Source organism: Suncus etruscus, chromosome 12 (genome assembly GCF_024139225.1).
Source record: "Suncus etruscus isolate mSunEtr1 chromosome 12, mSunEtr1.pri.cur, whole genome shotgun sequence".
Lineage (NCBI taxonomy): Eukaryota > Metazoa > Chordata > Mammalia > Eulipotyphla > Soricidae > Suncus > Suncus etruscus.
Genome location: NC_064859.1, coordinates 92,501,371 through 92,521,307, shown reverse-complemented (window position 1 = coordinate 92,521,307; position 19,937 = coordinate 92,501,371). Strand labels below are relative to the sequence as shown.

The 19,937-nt window shown below is 46.3% G+C and overlaps 1 protein-coding gene across 1 annotated transcript in view; it reads left to right on the top strand.

Moving 5' to 3' along the window:
* Nucleotides 1-13,086, top strand: part of RBKS (ribokinase) — a 93,216-nt gene extending 80,130 nt beyond the window's left edge. Inside the window, exon 8 of the mRNA XM_049784210.1 lies at nt 12,755-13,086. Within this exon, the coding sequence (XP_049640167.1) occupies nt 12,755-12,928 (174 nt within the window). The 3' untranslated portion in view covers nt 12,929-13,086. The remainder of the gene's footprint in view (nt 1-12,754) is intronic.
* Nucleotides 13,087-19,937: the final 6,851 nt, after the last annotated feature.

Sequence of the window (19,937 nt, the reverse complement as noted above, 5' to 3'; positions counted from 1 at the left end):
GCATCCTCTGTGCATCTTATAACACAGGCTCAGCTCTATCTGCCTCCCAGGCTTTAAGAATTCAAATGTGGGTGTGAGCAGAAGGCTGTGCTGCAGGCTGAGGTGGGGGGCCTGGCCGTCTTCCCCGAGCGCCTCGACTTCTGCCAGCACCACAACGACGGGCAGCAGCAGACAATGAAGAAGCAAGAAAAGGAGGTTGCAGAAGTGATGGCAGAGACGGCCGTGGTGGTGGAGACAGTGTTGGCTGAGGTGATACCGGAGGCGCCAAAGAATGAGACAAAGGCGGCGGTGGCCAGGGCTGCGGCCATGGCCGAGGCGATGGCAGTGTCCAAGGCCATGGGGATGCATGGCCGTGGCGGCAGGGGCCATGGTCGAGGTCATGGCAGCTTCATCAGCAGTCCTAGCGCCTTCAGGCATCCCAGGCAGGCCCGCAGCATCTTTGGGCTCCCCCAGCCCTGGGCCTCCAAAGATCTCCAGGGGAAAGGCCACAGCCAATGCCTGAGGCCACCCAGGCTAGCCAAAGGGGGATGAGAGAACGTTTCCATTGCGGGAGATTTCCGAAGTTAAAAAATTAAACTTATCGCACTCCTGCAAGAAATGAGTTGACCCCACATACTCTTGTGTGGTTTCATTTATTTCCTATTTCATATTAGGCCACTCGTGTTACTCGTTTTCCTCCTGTGGAAGGATTCCTCCCACTAGGATTGCTGAAACGCAAGATGCCTGCAGCAGGAGGCGATGGCAGAGGCTGCCGTGGTGGCGAAGAGGGTGTTGGCCAAGGTGGCACCGGAGGCGCCAAAGAAGTTGGCAGGTCGGCGGTGGCCAGGACCATGACGGTGGCCGGGACAGTGGCCTGGGCTGCGGGCATGGCCGAGGCGATGGCAGTGCCCGAGGCCACGGGGATGCGTGGTCGCGGTCATGGCAGCATCATCAGCAGTCCTAGCACCTTCAGGCACCCCGGCCATGCCCATAGCATCTGCGTCCCCCAACCCCCAGCCCTGGGCTGCCGAATATCTCCGGGGGAAAGGCTGCAGTTAATGCCTGAGGCCACCCAGGCTAGCAAAAAGGGGGAGGAGATAATATTTCTATTGGACAAACTTTTCCGAAGTTCTCCCCTTTGGATTTTATTCTTTTTAATTTTAATAAAAATGTTTTTATTCTGTAAAAAAGATAATTCAAATGCACTAGACCAACAGTACAGCAAAAAAGTCATTTGTGTACCTGTGTACTGCTGACCTGGGTTTTATCTCTGCCATCGCCTGAGCCCTCTAGAAGTGATTCCTGAGTGCAGAGCTAGGAGCAATTCAAACATCACAGAATACGGCCTCCCCGAAAATCCAAACAGCAGCACACAGAGAAGAGCCTTCTGGGGAAAGGCTGGCAGGAGGCCTGTATGCATCCTAACTCCTCAGACCAGAGACCTGGCAGCTGGGAGGACCAGCCTTTATGGACAGAGGCCTAAGCTGGGAGTGGGGAGTGACCAGTGGAATACTGGGGTCGGTGGGAAGGACACCGGAAGGAAAAGGGAGCAGAGGAACCAGCCCTCCAGGGAGGCAGGACTGCCTCAAGTCTGCTCAAACTCGAATCCCACTCAGGGCAGTTAACGGACTCCACCCCCTCAGCTCCTTCCCTAGGTCACCTCACCAGAGGCTCATGCATATCCGGCCTTTCCTTCAAGCCCAATCCCTGATCCCTGTTGCTGCCTCCCTGGAGAACACAGGCAACTTTGGGCGGGGGGGGGGGGGGGGGGGGGGGGTGTTGGAGTAAAAGATGGTGTTTCAGGAAGCTGGGGCTGGGCTGTGAGGGCGCCTCTGCCTCCTGAGGAAGCAAGGAAGCGGGCGCCTGCAATGACTAGGGGCCCCCATGGGGATTATGATTGAAGAAAGATGAAGTGTGTCATCACCCCCTTCTGGCACAAAAATAATTTTCAGGGAAAGGTTAAACCATCACGTTGTATCAATGAGAGCCATTCCATTATTCCCAGAATGATTGATTGGAAAGTGCTTTACTTACAGGAAAATCACAGGGCTACAACAGAGCTTCCACTTTTAAAGCACTTTCCATTAAAAAAAAAAATGGGGAGAAAATCATACTGAGGTATAAAAATAGTCATCCTGAAGGTATGAATCAACAGCCAAGTAATTTATTGGCACTTGAAAGCTGGGTGGTATAAATAGTCTCAACAAGGAGATTATCAAACTGGCTGGCAGTGGAACCACTTCACATCCGTCAGCACTAGAATGGCATCTGGTTCAGAGCTGAGCATCTTATCACCTTGGAGAATCACAGGCAAAGATCATGAAGGCATAGGATCACGTTCCCACCCGAGGGGAAGCTACAAGAGAAAAATTCTAGAAATTTCCAAAAGTTTCTAGAAGTTTCCAGAAGTCTAGACTGAAGACCCAACCACGAACTAGTCCCTTCGTATGCTTTGGACATGCCCAGAGACCTCAAGAAAAGTTCCTTCAGCCTGGCCAGAGTCCCTCCTTTCCCCTCCCAGTTCCCTAACTTTCCCTCAAACCTGCTACAGACAGTGTGATGTGAGCAGAGTGTGGGGTCCGCGTGTCTGGAGGCAGCTCTGCATTCTCAAACTGTGAGGCCCAGACTGTAGCAAATCAGCCCCTGAAGAGGTTGACTGATGGTGGGATGGAGAATGAGGCCTTTTTCTTCCAGCTCGGAGCACGTGTCTGCCACCCTGTCTAGCCCACGGTTCTGAGGTGAAACGGCGGGTAAACAGCTCGCAGACAGTCAGGCTCGTGGAAATATTTGCTTTATTCGGATGGACAAAACTGAAGTCCAAAGATTCAGATTCAGTCCCAGCCAGCCAAAAAGCCCCCGCCTTCCACAGACCTCTGTTTTTATACTCCAGAGTCAGGTACCACCCAATGGTGGGATCAGATACCAACCAATGGTGAAAGCAGAATCAGGTCCTACCCTAGGGTGGGGGCAGAATGCCAGGTCACACCCTAGGGTAGGGCACAATCACCAATCAGTTTAGGGTGAGTAACATAGTAATCCCCCAAAATATTTACATACACAACACAGACCCCTTTTTTTATTTCTCTACTCAAACTGTTCCCTCTAGAATGTGGTGTCACTGGAGTGCTGTAAAGCCCAGCTTCGTGCTCATGGATGTTAAAGACCTAGAGTTTGATCTCTGGCTCCAACCCATATCCCTAAGGCCACTAGGTAAGACTCTGCATATTCTAAGTGCAACCAAATATGTGGCCCCAGACACCACCACAAAATGGCAGCTCAGCTGCCTAATGGAGAGCACACACAATTCACTGCTAGGGACGCAGCCTCAGTACAACAGGTAAAGTGGTCCCCTTGCATAAGGCTGACCCAAGTTCAATCCCTTACATCCCAGATGGTCCCGAGCCCAGCCAGGTGTGATCCTTGTACTCAGGACCAAGAGCAAGCCCTGAGCACCACCAAGTGTGACCCGAGAACCAAAATAAATTTAAAAAAACATCTTGAGCCAGATATTTTCAGCAGGCTGAGATTGTATTTTGCACACAAGAGGCCTGGGTTCAACTCTTAGTGTCAAACTTCCCCCCCCCCCCCCCCCCGAGCTGGGAGCCACTTCTGAGCACTGACCTAGGAGCATTGTAAGGTATGCCCCCACCCAGTAAATTTCTTTTGGAGCCAGAGATGTAGTGCAGTAGTAGACCATGTTTTGTTTATAGAAGATTAAATTTGATTTCCAAAAAGCACAATAGAAAAAAATCGAATACAAAGTTTTTAAAAGGAAGTGAAACCTAGAGAAAAGCTGCAAAGTCCCTATATACGCTTCAGTTTTACCAGTTATTAGCCTTTTGCCACATTTGGTTGTTTTCTCTCAGCCTACATAAGTTGAAATGGATAGATGGGCTAACTGCTTTGCAAGCAGAAGTTCTGGGCTCATACTCAGCCTTTTGGGTGTGATCCCTCAAAAATACATACATACACTTTGTTTTGGGGCAACACCCGGAAGTGCTCAGGGATTATTCCTGGGTCTGTGCTCAGAAATTACTCATTGCAGGCTCCAGGAACCATATGGGATGCCAGGTATTGAACCAGGGTCGGATGCGTGCAAGGCAAATGCCCTCCCTGCTGTGCTATCCCTCTGGCCCTATATACACACGTGCCTTGTAATGAACCATTTACAAGATTATGTCACGACTGCAATTCTTAAGTCTTTGGGTTGCCTCTCCTGGGAATAGGGACATAACCAGACTGCAAATCCAGGAAACATCTCATCTTCCATGCGTAGCTGGATGATACTCAATGTACTTTATCGTCTTTCCCAGGGACCAACCCCAGATTGTGTCACATCTGATTATCATGTTGCTTTAGTTTCCTTTCATATGAACATATTCTCAGTCTTCATCATAACATAGTAGGGGTTGGGGCTTTTCAGTTGTTGGGATCCAACCCAGGACCTCACGCATACAAAGTGCATGGTTGGCCTCTGAACCGCATCCCTGGACCCATACTACTGAATTGGGGTGTTTTTTGTTTTGTTTTTTTGAGGAAGACCACCCGCATCTGAAGGCCCAAGCTCAGGGATCACTCCTGATGATGGACCAATATGGGGTATTGGGGATTGAACCCAAGTCAGACACATACAAGGCAAGCAGTCTACCCAGAACTATATCCTGGCTACTGATGTTTTTAACTAAATTTTTCCTTTTTGTACATGCGCCTCATGCTTCCACATCAGGTCATGCTTTGGGACAGGAATGCGATGCAGGAGATGCTTTGTCCCCAGATCCCCTACCAGGGAACACAACAGGTAGTCTGTCTTGTTCCTGGGGAGGCTGCTTTGATTGTGTGGTGAGGACAATGATATCTCCTGCACTGTTGTCTTTCTCCCACCCCCATGATGAAACAGACCTGAGAGCCTGATATGTACAATGCAAGAGCTATAATGCTGAGCCCTGTTCCCTGTCCCAGTTATCTTAGTTACAAGGGATGGGGGAGATTAAGAGGATAATTGAGCTGGTAACTATTTTGTCAAACCTTCATCAGTATCCTTCTGCATCCACTGGTGTTTTTTTTCCTTTGGAGTGGGAAACAAGGGTTGGGCCACACCCAGCAATGCTCAGGGACTATTCCTGGCTCTGTACTCAGGAGTGGCCTACAGCAATGCTCAGGGGCCATACGTGGTGCCAGGAATCAAACTGCTATTGGCCGCATGCCAGGTAAGTGCTTTACCTCCTGTACCATCTCTCCAGCCCCCTTAATTTTTGCCAGAGCCAGTTGAGATTCAGTGATGTTTCTTAAACTTCTCTAGTAATTAGTTGACATTCTACTTTTTTTTAAACATCGAAATCCATCTTGATGCTCAATGCTCTGATCATCTTTTTTATTAAATATATTTATTTAAGCACTAAACATTTTTGTAGTTGGGTTTCGGTTATAAGAAAGAACACCTGTCTCTGAGACAGGCATTCTATTTTTCTCGCTCACTTCCATTGTCATGATAGTTGTCAGTGTACTTATTTCTCTAACTGAACTCACCACTCTTTGCGGTAAGCTTCATATTGTGAGCCAGTCCTTCCAGCCCTCGTCTCTATTGTCTCTGGGTGTTATTACAAGGCATTCTACTTTAAAATTTTTTCCCTTCCCTCTTTCTCCATTTACTTATTAACTGTCCACAATCATTGCTAATAGAGCCACTAAAGTGTCTATTTTTGGAATACATTGGTAATCACTTTGACAAATCAATCCAGGTAAATCACTTAGATTGATATGGTGCACCAACCTAGTGCAAGCTGGTCTCTCTGGATGTAGACATGGATATTTTATCTACCCCACTATCTGCCAAAGTCAACAAGAAACAAGCTTGTGAGGATTCTTAGTTGGACAGTTATTGAAGTGTTGTGAGCAGAAGATGGGATAGGGAACTTAAGGCAACAGGATTGTCTCTCAATGGCGAACCTATGGCACACGTGCCAGCGGTGGCACGCCAAGGCCTTGCAGCTTCCATGTGGGAAGGTTCACAATTAAGATATATGGTGCAGGGGGAGGCGAGTGTGCTGGTGTCTGCTTTGAAGCTCACCTGGCAACAGGGCCGGACTGGCCATTAGGAGGACAGGGCATTGTGCGGCAGTTTGAGCACTAGGGCTCAAAAAGGTAGGCCATCACTGGGACCAATGTTTCTCAACCAGGGGTCATATTGGCTTCCTTCAAGCTCCTTGGATATTCCAAGGGCCACAGGTGAAGTCATAGAAATGAGGGTCTACGGCATAAGAGAGCCAACTAGGATGGGGGATGGGGCTGGATGCAAGAGGGAAACAGAGTCAGAAGGGCCATAGTCTGAGGAAAGGTTAAGAAATACTGGTCTTAAATCTACACATCTGGCACAATCATTGTCTTCCAGGAATACAGCTGGTCAAGTTGGGCTGGGAAGGGCAGGGATCAAGCATGTTCAGTCTGTGTCCAGGGTGGTCAGAAGCCAGGAGGTGAAGGAATTCCCAAAAGGCAGCAAGAAAGGTAACAAAATATGTATAGAGTTCTAGGGTCAATGATATGCAGGGTTAAGCATCCCACTAACTCTGGTTCAAATACCATCACCTCATATGGTTCCCCAAGCAATGCCAGGAATCACTCAAGCCCAGAGCCAGGAATAGCTCCTGGGCACTTGTGGGTGTAGCCCCAACTCCACCCCACCACCCAAAAAAAGATTTCTGTTCTCTGGGGCCAGGGAGAGAACTCCAAAGGTTAGAGCACATGCTTTGCATATAGGAGTCTCAATTTTGATCTTGGGCACCACAAAGTCCCCTGAGAACAGCCGGGAGCTAATATCCCAAGCTGGGAATAACTCCCCAATACTATTGCATGTGGACCAAAAAGGCAAAACTGTAGCAAACCACCTCCTCTTCCCCCCCCAAAAAAAAAAAGAATTCTGGGTAGGATGCAGGAAATGATAGTCCCAAAACCTTATAGGGGAAATGTATTTGTATGAAATTAAAATTTGAGAAAATTTATGGATCAGAAATTATATTGATTTCTCCAGTGTGGCAAAGCCAAAATTCAAATACAACTCTTAACTTCAAAGCCCATTACTGCCGAAAGGAAGGAAACTTTATAGTGGGAAAACAGACGTAGAATTAGGGCTCTCAATATAAAGACAAATGGGTTCCTATATGCCAATCAAAACATTTAATTAAGCCTGGCTACAATAGGTCTCAATAATTATCCCAACCATCTACTTTAGAGTAAATCAGTAGTAATCAGTGGTAGGCCTCGGGCACTTAGGAAATACTGCCAAAGGTTTCAAACCTTATGCTTCTACGTGACTCAGTGCTTCCCACCCCGCCTTAAAAGGAGGAAAAAAGAAAAACCTATGAACTCTAATTTTATACACAACATTTTCCCATGGTGGAGTTGGGAACATGACTAAAGTAGAACCATAGCAGTAAGGCTCTAGGTTCAATTCCTGGCGCAGCAAAAAGTTTAATTTTCCTATTGTAAAAATATGGTTCAACAAGTGTAATGTATAACATCATTTAATCACGACAGCCATACTGAACTCCAAAAGTTTCTCTTTATCCAGCCCCTTTGCTGATTTCTGATTTCTAGAGCTCTGCTTTTGCCTTTTCTAAAATTTCTTAAGAGAATCAGCCAGTATGATACATGGTCTTTTGTGCCCTTTTAGCTCCTTTCACTTGAGTTCATCTGTCCACCTGTCAAGTCTTTTTTTTTTTTTAATACTATGAAGTATTCAGGGGCTGGAGTGATAGCACAGCAGTAGGGCACTTGCCTTGCAAGGGCTGACCCGGGGTGGTCTTGGTTCGATTCCCACCATCCCATATGGTCCCCCCGAGCCTGCCAAGATTGATTTCTGAGGAAAGAGCCAGGAGTAACCCCTGATCACTGCCAGGTGTGTCCCAAAACAAAAGTATTCCACTCATTGGACTTATGGCAGTTTAGGCATTCATCAGGCCTAGAAGATTTGGATTGTTTTCTGTTTGGAACAGTTACAAGTGCTACCTCTATGAACATCTATGAATGTGGATTTTTATGTGAATGTTGTCTTCATTTCTTTTGAAGTACGTAGGGGGAGACTTGCTGGGCCACACGGTAAGTGATTCTGAGTATTACAAGAAATGGCCAAACTATTTTCCAAAGCATCGTCATTCATTCCCACTTAGACTTCCTGTTGCTCCACAGATACTCCAAACACCCACGTGCTCAGGGATTTCCATTTGGGCCTTTCTCATGAAAACCCCTGTTGTCTGCTGGCTTCTGGCATTTGCTTTTTCTTCGTGGCTAATGATGTTCAGACTCCTGATGTATTCTGGTCGGCCACGTGTCTGTCTTCTCAAGTCAAGTCCGTCCCAATCCATTGCCCGTTTTTGCTAGCCTTTGGCCTTTGTGGTTGTAGTGTTGAGTTTTAAGTGCCTGTTGTCAGATGTGTCACAAGTTCTTTTCTCCCGGTCCTTGGATAGTCTTCTGAAGGACAAAAGTCTTCATTCTGAGAGTCCATTAGTGTTTGTAATGATTCATGCGGTTCTGATGTCCCACGACATCTGCTCAATACAAGATTCTAAAGGTTTTCTCCTGAATCCAGTTTTTGTTTTGGGCTTTTTGTGGGGGTTTGGAAAGGACTTTGTTTGGGTAAACTCATATTTCAGTCTTGGAGCCCATTCAGGGCTGATTTTTCTGTCCAATGTGAGGTAATGATCACATTTTTGCGTATTGTGCCTCATTTGTTCTAATCTTTGCTGGACTAGATTATGCCTTTCTTCATTATTAAAAAAAAAAGGGGGGGGCAAAGAGATAGCACAGCGGTGTTTGCCTTGCAAGCAGCCGATCCAAGACCAAAGGTGGTTGGTTCAAATCCCGGTGTCCCATATGGTCCCCCGTGCCTGCCAGGAGCTATTTCTGAGCAGACAGCCAGGAGTAACCTCTGAGCAACGCCGGGTGTGGCCCAATAACCAAAAAAAAAAAAAAAAAATATAGGGGTCAGAGAGATAGTACAGAAATTAAGGCATTTCCCTTTCACTGACTAACCTGGTTTGATCCCCATATAGTCCCCCCACACACACACACACACACAAGCACTGCCAGAAGTGATTCCTGAGTGCCAAGCCAGGAGTAAGTCCTGAGCACCACCGAGTATGGGCCCCACACCAAAAAAAAAAAAAAATAAATAAATAAAATTGGTTAGAGGTCAGACATAGCCCAGCAGGCTAAGCACATACTATGCATGTAGGATCCGTGGGTATGATGCCCAGGACCACTTGGTCCCTTGAGCACTGCCTGAAGTGATCCCCAAGCACTGTGTTGGGTGTAGCTCCTAAGCATAGCCAGATGTGCGCTAGTCCCCAGAAAACAAAACTAAATATTAACAGCCTTTCCCATTTTTTTGTAGCCTTATAAAAAATGCACACTCACACCCATAGGTCTTTTTTTCTCTTTTGTTCCTCAAAATGGGACCGTGCTGCTGAAATCTCTCGTGGTGTAATGAAAAGCCAATTTCTACGTATGAGCAGACACTGCTATCGTATTCCCATTAATGTTTTCAACTTTCCCACATAGGAATACACCCAGGTTAACGGTCCTTCATTCCGTTCTCGCTAGACCATCATTATTGCAAGTGTTTTGCCTTTAGAAACAACACAGCACAAGCATCCTTGCATCAGATGATTTCCCATGAGATTTCCAGAAGGAGGACTATAAAAATCCAAGGACATATGCTGGCTTTCCCCCCCCCCCCCCCAGCTACATACCCTACAGTGCCACGATTTAACCGTGGGCCTCACACAGGCCAGGCGAGCTCCCTATTTGCTGAACTACCATCCAGGCCCAAGCCCTATTTTTATTTTCACAGAATACTTTGCTCTTCCACTTTCCGGCCCTTGGGTATCCAAGTGTGCCCTCTCCTCTTCACCCCCTCCTCCCTTTTCTTATAATCAGGCTACTTTGTGTTTATCTTACTAATAATGGAGCAATCTTTTCATTTGTCTATTGGCCATAATTTATTATTTTTGCAGTACCAGGGATTAAACTCAAAGGCTCATACAAGCAGTCGAGCTCAACCTCTGCCCTCCCAATTCAGACGCCAACCATGGTTTCTATTTTTTTTGTTTTGATTTTGGGTCACACCTGGCAGTGCTCAGGGGTTACTCCTGGCTCTGTGCTCAGAAGTCGCTCCGGGCAGGCACAGGGAACCATATGGAATGCCGGAATTTGAACCACCAACCATCCTGGATTGGGTTTGCAAGGCAAATGCTCTATCACTGTGCTCTCTCTCCAGACCCATGGCATTTCTTTTTCTGATACTACATATAGATGGGATATTTTGTCCATTTTTATTCTGGATTATTTTGGTTTTTAGTTTGGTTTTGTTTTTTGCAGTCACAGCTGGTGATATTCAGAAATCACTCCTAGGAGCACTTAGGGGATCATGTAGGATGCTGGGGATTAAACGTGTGCAAGGCAAGTGCCCCACCTTCCAACCCTGAATTTGCCTTTTTCTGAGCAATCTTAAAAAGTGTTCTTTGAAAAAAAAAAAAAAAGTGTTCTTTGAACATTGAAAACATGTCACCAAATTTTCAAAAAACATTTTTACTTCATTTACAACATGAACATAACCTTTTTTCTCATTACTTTTGGGGTTTACTGACTTGCTTTTTGATTTTTCTTGCTTTGGATTTTATAATCATTCATATAAATTTTCATCTTTAGGGGTCCTCAAACTTTTTAAACAGGGGGCCCGTTCACTGTCCCTCAGACCACTGGAGGGTCTGACTATAGTAAAAAACAAAACTTATGAACAAATTCTTATGCACACTGCATATATCTTATTTTGCAATGAAGAAACAAAACAGATACAAATACAATATGTGACCCGAGGGCCATAGTTTGAGGACCACTGATATGTTATTGTTTTTCCTATATTCAAACTTTTCACCTGGGAGAATTTTGGATGGGATTATCAGGAGGAATCAAGACAGACTCTTGGGTTATTTGATTATTTTTTCCTTGATATCTTGCAACATTTTCTGTATTTTCTTGATTTGCCTCTTTCCCAGCTACCTTCACTGGCTTCAGACCTTGTTCTTTGCAGTTCTGCCCTGAAACAAAGCAAACAGGAAGCATCCCCCCTCTCCATTGCTTCCTTCAAGAGAGGTGGATCAACAGCTGCACAACACCCCCCATGGTGCCCAGCACATTCAGGGAACTGGAAATGCATTGGTGGGAGGCAGGAAGTATTGAATTCACACCCGCAAGGCTGACCCCTTGGCATGACTGCCCTTCCTGTGTAAGCAACGGGAAATGTCCTTTTCCCGAAAGCACCCACTATTTCTCCTCCTGGGCCTGTGTTCTTAGATACCTGCCTTCTCTTCGTTCATCAGTTCACTCTTTTCCAACGTCCTTCAAGGAAATTTCTTCAAGGCCAAAATCTTAAGAGCATTATCAGAGAGGCTGGAGAGACAGCACAGCTGTAAAGCTTTTGCCTTGCACATGGCCAACTCGGGATGGACCTGGGTTTGATTTCCAGCATCCCATATAGTCCCCCAAGCTTGCCAGGAGTGATTTCTAAGCACAGCACCAGGAAGAACCCCCTGAGCACCACTGAGTGTGGTCCAAAAAAACAACAAAAAAGGCATTATCAGAGCCAGAGAAACAGTACAGTGGGTAGAGCACAACTGGGTGTGAACCCCCCCAAAACAAATCCGACTGAACAGGAGAAAAACAGATAAATTCCAAACAAGGTATATTCTATAAAATACTTAGTCCTTAAAACTACCAATGTCGGGCCCAGAGAGATAGTACAGTGGTGTTTGCCTTGCAAGCAGCTGATCCAGGACCAAAGGTGGTTGGTTCAAATCCCGGTGTCCCATATGGTCCCCAGTGCCTGCCAGGAGCTATTTCTGAGTAGAAAGCCAGGAGTAACCCCTGAGCACTGCTGGGTGTGGCCCAAAAAAAAAAAAAAAAAAAAAAAAAACTACCAATGTCATCAAAAATTTAAGACCAAGAAACTCTCAGTTTAAGGAGGCCCTGGCAGCATATAACATGGTGTCCTGGATGCAATCTCAAGACAGAAAGGACCAGTGGGGAGACGCTCAACTGGTAAAGAGCCGCATGTGGTAAACCTACTTGAAGTATATGATTTACTACCATTTCAATATTGTGCCAAAGTTACATAATGTTTGTAAACATGGAGGCTATCTGATCATTCTCTACCTCTTCTGTGAATGTAAAAGTATTTTTATTTTCTTAAGGGGAAAAAAATCTCTAGAGGGGCTAGAGAAATAGCACAGCAGGTAGGGCGTTTGCCTTACATGTGGCCAACCCAGGTTCGATCCCATATGGTTCCCTTGGGCCCCGCTGGACAGTAGTAAGCCCTGAGTACATATGGGTGTGGTTCAAAAAGAAAACAAAGGGCACTTTAGTAACTAAGGCAGTAACTAAGGTCAAGGCACATATCTCAACTGCAGTGTCTGACATGGTCCTCAAGACTTCCAAGTAGTGCTGGTTATGGTGGCTCTGTTGGGCCTTTCCCCTTCCTCACCCCCCCAAAAAAAGTGATTCTAAGGAGCTGGGAGCTCTCTTAGAGCTATTGATTTGCTTACACTAGGCCCCTGTCCAATCTCTGTGGCACTGGTGAACCCAGCACAATAGTCCCTAACCACAGCACCGCCCCTAAAGTCCCTACAAAGTGTATTTAAGTATTTCCCATAAAAATGTGCATTCTAAAATTACTCCACCAACAAATGACTCCACACTTATTTCCACAACTGTTTTGTCATTGCAGGGGGCTGGTGACAGTTTTGTGGGCGCGCTGGCCTTCTACTTGGCTCACTACCCAAACCTGCCCTTGGAAGACATGCTCAGGAGAGCCAATGCCATCGCGGCGGTCAGCGTGCAGGCCGCGGGGACACAGACCTCATACCCCTACAGGAAGGACTTGCCATCTCATCTCTTCTGACAGCTGCCAACATGGCCCATCATGCACCGGGGGCTCATGCTCCAGGCCCATGTTCTCCTTTAGTGTCAAATCTCATCTATTGTCTTAGTATCTCTGCTTCTTTCCACTCTGGAGAAGCTTATTCTTGCTCATATCTTTTCTCTCCTCTTGTATCTTTCTAAATATATTTTAATAAAAATTTATCTGATTTCAAGTTTCGCTTTCTTCTGACATACTTTTCTGAGAGGGAAGGTGTTGGGCCTAGAGTTCCTGTGCCAAGGTTGGGACTCACCTGGTCTAGGCAGGCATTCCTGAGCACTGGTAGCTGAGCAGTGAAGAAGAGCAACAGCAAGGAGGTAACCCCATGAGAATTGGGTTAGATGGGCAGGGAGGGGTCCCTGGCAATAATATCTTTAGGAAGAGAGGCCAGAGCTACAGCACAGCAGTAGGGTGTTTGCCTTGCACACGGCTGACCCGAGATGGATGTGGGTTTGATCCCTGGCATCCCTCCCCTATGGTCCCCTGAGCCTGCCAGGAGCAATTTCTGATCACAGAGCCAGGAGTAACTCCTGAGCGCTGCTGGGTGTGGGCCCAAAATAAAAAATATATACTATTATATATATAAACATATTTTTAGATGAATACCAAGGTGGGATTCGAGGGAGTTGTCAAGTCACTGGCCCTGAAGTAGTCCAAAGGCTTGAAGGAGAGAAGGATGGATGTCCTCTAAGCAGAAGCCCTGATAGGCCCTCTGCAGGGTGTGGAGACCAGGAGCAGTCCAAGGCCTCACCTTTGTCCCAAAGGCCTCACTGGGAAGGTGAGCCTGAAGTGCCTTCCCTGATGCCCCGTCCCAGCCTGGGACTTTAATTCTAACACAACCTTCCAGGGGGTTTTTTGTCTTACATTAACAGAATAAAATGCACCTATGGGTGATCATGCTTAGTCAACAACTAGAAAATTGCCCTTTTCTGCAAAATTATCTTCACTAAGTGCATCCCCCTCAAGTTTTCTCCCTTTCTAAAACTGGCATTTTTCCCCATGCAATGGCCCAGCAAAAGGAAGGATTCTGTGAGCAGGAACTATATAAATACCATTATTTAAAGATATAACTCCAGGGGCCAAAGCGATAGATAACACAGGACATTTGCTTTGCACACAGCTGGGCTGGGTTGGATCCCCACTATCCCATACGGTTCCCCCGAGCCTAGCAGGAGTAATTTCCGAGCACAAAGCCAGGGGTAACCTCTAAGCACCACTGTAATGAGATGTTCTTTGGGTATTGGGTTGAGGTTTGGTTGCCCCACAGTTCCCAGAAGGGAAAGGGATATCGCATTCCCCCTACGCAAGACAGGAGAAGTTGGTACAGTAGCAATTCTCTGCAAGAAGTAATGCACACAGACATGGAGGAGATAACAGGCAAGAAAACTCACACTGGGGCCGGGAAGATGGTGCTAGAGGTAAGGTGTCTGCCTTGCAAGCGCTAGCCAAGGAACGGACCTCGGTTCGATCCCCCGGCGTCCCATATGGTCCCCCCCAAGCCAGGGGCGATTTCTGAGCACATAGCCAGGAGAAACCCCTGAGCGTCAAACGGGTGTGGCCCAAAAACAAAAAAAGAAAAAAAAAAAACTCACACTGCAAGCTGTTCACCCACAAACCAGTCGCTCCAACACATGGAACCACAAGCCTAGAGGACAGCCCCAGCTCAGCTCTCCTACCTTCCATTCATTGAAATCCAATTCAAGGCCCTCCCCAAGGGGAGGGGGAAAAACAGATGAAAACCTATGGGAAAACAAGACCAACAGAAAATAAGATACAAATGATACATTTACTTATGACTTCTATAATAATCATTTTTCTTCTTCACAGGGATCTCCTGAAAAAAAGCTACATTTGTTAATGTTGGCCCATATCATATTATGATATAATTGTATATTCCGTTTTTTTTTTTTTTCGGGCCACACCCGTTTGATGCTCAGGAGTTACTCCTGGCTAAGCGCTCAGAAATCGCCCCTGGCTTGGGGGGACCTTATGGGACGCCGGGGGATCGAACCGCGGTCCATCCTTGGCTACTGCTTGCAAGGCAGGCACCTTACCTCTGGCGCCACCTCGCCGGCCCCTGTATATTCAGTTTTAAGTTTTATAGTCTTCTAATATTTCTTCTTCCATTTCTCTCAGAGTTTGATTTGCAGGATAGAAACTGGATACATAATTCTGATCAAATGATACTTTTTGCTTTTCTTTTTTTTTTTGGGGGGGGGGGGGCCACACTCGGCGATGCTCAGGGATTACACCTGGCTCTGTGTTCAGAAATTGCTCCTGGCAGACACCTGGGACCATATATGATGCCGGGATTCAAACCACCATCTGTCTTGGACCAGCTGCTTGCAAGGCAAATGTCCTATCTCTGTGCTATCTCTCTGGCCCCTGAAACGATACTTTTTGATGTTGACTCTTCAGTGCTCTTCAACAATTCTCAATGTATTATAGATTTACAGTTCAGTATTTTGAGTAGTATTCTCCATGCCTGTTTTATTGATGGAATTCTCTTTTGGATCTGCTTTACTTGTCTCTGTGGATCCATTTCCATTGAAAATTTAGTTTTACTGTTTGTGTGAGTGTATGTGTGTGGCCACCTTTATGCCTGTTCATCGCTTGTATTGTCTTTTGTCCATATTGTATATATTGTATTATAGGGAAGCCTTTTTCCTTCCTCACTTCTCTCATAACTGATTGATGCTTTCTGCCAGAACTAATCCTCTCTTCCCTCAGCCCTTAACTTTCTCCATACAGAAACTCCCTCATCTCCTCCAGTTATCTCCACCTTGCTCGGCACACGCTTCTGGTTTGGGCCTTTAGAAGAGAGCCAGGTCTTTCAGAGTTCTGCTTACCAATGACAGTAACGAGCCATTTGCTCAGACTCCTTAAGACTCCATTGATGGCTGAAATGACTTTCCGGATTCTTATTTCCAGATCTTTTTCAAATGGACTCTAAGAAGAGAATGACTTCTTGTGTATATTTCATAGGGGTGTATTTATTTGATTTGTATATGCCTCTACTTCTTATGTAATTAGAGATCTCCCCATTTTTATTTTACTTGTAGGAGTGTATTTTAGAGAACTTTTAGTTGTTTTTTTTCTGAAATTGAGTTACTGGTTTTTGTGGATTTATCATTATCCCGATTAGTCTCCTTTATATTTTGTGTTAAGATTTTTGCATGGGCGCATTAAATCGGAAAAAATTGTAGGTACAGAAAGGAGTTTCTATCCATTAAGGATGGAACCTCACATATTTTCTTGAAATAGGGAGGTTCTTCACCTCAAACATCTTTTTGTTGTTGTTTTTGGGTTTTTTTTTTTTAGGTCACACCTGGTGGTGCTTAGGGGTTACTCCTGGCTCTGCGCTCAGAAATCACTCCTGGCAGGCTCGGGGGACCATATGGGATGCCTGGATTTGAACCACTGTCCATCCTGGGTTGGCTACATGCAAGTCAAACGCCCTACCTCTGTGTTCTCTCTCCGGCCCACACCTGAAACATCTTGTCTTGGTTATTTGACTTGAGCCCCCATCAATAATCGGCCGAACCTTGTACCCATTTTCTGATTTTTCTGCGTGGATTCTGGCTAGAATGAAGAGCTTGAAAAATCTTCAGTGCTCCAAAACCCCAGGTAACCATTAAAGAGATACTGCAGTTTTATCTTCAGGTTACATCTACCATCTTCCAGAATCAGACTCAAAATGGTGCCCTAACATTGACTTTCGTGCCACCCACCCTGGATATGATCTAAAAATAAACTTCATCTTGCCTGCTAAGCAGACTTCCTTAGAATTCCAGCTTTGTCATCTGGTCTACAAAGACTTTTTTTTTTTTGGGGGGGGGGGCCCACACCTGGTGACCCTCTACTCCTGGCTCAGGGGACCATATGGGATGCCGGGGGATCAAACTGTGGTCAGTCCTAGGTCAGTTGTGTGCAAGGCAAATGCCCCTCCACTGTGCCACAGCTCCGGCCCTTACAAAGGAAAACGTTTTGAGAACACTACAGAATGTGCTTTGGGGATTGTGAATTAGTCTGGAGCCTGTAGTTGGTTCCTTGACTCATGTTTATGGGTAAGAACACCCTGTTATTAAGCCTAAAGTTTTTTCCTTTTTTTTTTTTTTTTTTTGGTTTTGGGTCACACCCAGGAGCACCTGGCTCTACTCAGAAATCACTGTTGGCAGGCTCCGGGAACCATATGGGAAACCAGGATTCGAACCACTATCCATCTGCATGCAAGGCAAAACGCCTTACCTCTATGCTATCACTCCGGCCCCTACATTTTTCTTTTTTATGTACCTATGCAAATTATTGCTATTCGTTTAACTTTTCCCTTGTCTTTTCGGGGCCTATTATTTTCTATTGTGTTTTAATTTTTAGAGAATTAGAAAGGGGGAAATATAAGGTAAATTGAGGCCTGTGAAATAGTTTTCATTTGTATCAAATATTTCTCTTTTGTGTCTTTATTTTCTGTTGGTCTTGTTTTCCCATTGCCTTTCATCTGCCTTTTTTCCCCCTCCCCTTGGGGAAGGGCTTGAGTTGGATTTCAATAAATGGAAGGCAGGAGAGAGCTGAGCTGGGGCTGTCATCTAGGCTTGTGGTTCCATGTGTTGGAGCGACTGACTTGTGGGTGAACAGCTTGTAGTGTGTCCTCCATATCTGTTTGGATTATTTACTAGAGAATTGTTACTGGTTCAAGCTTCTCCTGCCCTCCTTCAATAAGGGGGTGTGGGACATCCCTTCCCCTTCTGGGAACTGTGGGATAATCAAACCTCAACCCAATACACTAAGAATGTCTCATCACACACCACCGTTTATTCTGCCCAATAAATTAAAATACAGCCCCAGGGACTGGAGCAGATAGGGCATTTGCCTTGCAGGTGGCCAACCCAGGTTTGATCCCTGGCACTATATATGGTTCCACAAGTTCTGCCAGGAGTGATTCCTAAATGTAGAGCCAGGAATAAGCCTTGAGCATCACTGGCTTATGGCCCCAAAATAATAATATCCAACTTTTGGACAGCAGAAGTGTAGCTGGGAGGCTGTTTGTCTGGAACCCAATGTAGTTCCTTGAGCCCCGCCATTAGTGACCCCCGAGTATCACTGGATACTCAGTGATTTAAAAAAAAAAAAAAAAAAAAAGTGGGCCCGAAGAGATAGCACAGCGGCGTTTGCCTCGCAAGCAGCCGATCTAGGACCAAAGGTGGTTGGTTCGAATCCCGGCATCCCATATGGTCCCCCGTGCCTGCCAGGAGCTATTTCTGAGCAGACAGCCAGGAGTAACCCCCTGAGCACCGCCGGGTGTGGCTCAAAAACCAAAAAAAAAAAAAAAAAGTGACAATTCTAGGGGCTGAAAAAACACAGGATTAACACCTTGCATGCAGCCAACCAAAGTGAAACCCAGCACTGCATAAGATTCCCAGTATACCAAGTGATCCCTGAGCATTGCCAGATATAGCCCCCAAAAACAAAGTAAAACTCTAGGGGCAAAATAGTACAGCTAAGACCTTACATGAGGGCGACCCAGGTTCAATTCCTAGCACTGCCAGGAGCTCTGAGCACAGCTGATCCCATAAACCAAAAACCATGAGGTTTTTTTTTAACTGTCCATACCAGATATGGGCCATGTTCACCCCCTGGGCTCTCCAGAAATAGGCAAGTCAGACTGGAAAAAGACTGACATGCTCAGAGTCCTTTCACACTGGGCTTAGCTAGGGTCACAAGTATTCTCTTCGCAACTCAGCACCATTATGCAGTTTTGAGCTAGAAATAGCCAAGATCTCACCAAGTACTGCTTGGACTTAACTTGAACAAAAGATGCCACAAACAGCTGATGGGTGCCCCAGGCACCTCTGACTTGCAGCTGTCTGTCTGCAGGAGGGTCTAGTGTCTAGTCCTCTGGGGACAGACTGGGCCACAGGAAGGAGACACCTGGTGTTTCCAAGTGCTTGTGGGCCCTAGGGGGTGGCCTATCATTCCACCATTTAAGTACTTAAAAAGGGAGAGATCTGGGACCAGAGCGATAGCACAGCAGGGAGGGCATTTGCTTTGCACATAGCCGACCTGCGTTTGATCCCTGACATGCCTTAGGGTACCCCTGAGCCTGCCAGAAGTGATTTGAGTGCAGAGCCAGGAGTAACCCCTGAGCACCACCGGGTGTGGCCCCCTCCCTAAACAAAGGGATGGATCTGAACCAACAGCTCAGAATAGAGCATCCTTCATTCCTTCAGTTGGAAGCTGGACAAAGCTAAACTGATGCTGAGAATGAAGGAAACAAAAGCTTGAGTGAGGATGTTAAAAGATCTAGGAAGGGACCACTAGCTCTTAGGCTGAGGTTTGGGGGTGATAATACAATGTGTGTAACCCGGATTCAATCCCCAGCACTCCATATCGTGTTGAGCAGAGCCAGGAGTAAACCCTGAGCATCACTGGACGTGGCCCCAAAACAAGACTATTTACCTGAGTTAGGGATTACCAGTGGGATATCCGAGCAGGCTAGCTGCATGGTTCCACCAAGATGAGCACAGGCTGTTGTTTTAGACACACACAGCACTTCTTATGTATGGGAAAACAATCCCTGAAATAAAGGGCCCCAAAGTCCTCCTAGAGCTGGACAGCTAGTTGAGGTTTTAAGGCACTTAAACTTGTCAACCAACCCCAGTTAGAATCCCAGCACCACAAGCTGTGGCACTAGGACCCAGGCCTTCCTGAGCACTGCTTGGAGCCCAAAAGAAAAAAATTACTTTTTTCCCTCCCTCCCTCTTCTCTACTCTTTCCTACTCTCCTCTCTTCTTCCTCCCTTCCCCTTTCCTGTCCTTCCTTTTCCTCTTTCCCTCCTATCTCCTTCCCCCCTGCCTTTCATTTCAGGTCCCCTTTCTCCATCTTGGTGTGCAGGCCCCCCAGGCAGAGGAACTTCCCCATTCCCCCCCAAGAACCTGCCTCCCTCCCCAACTTTCCCACAGTCCTCGATGCCCCCCATAGGGTCCTGGGAACCCCA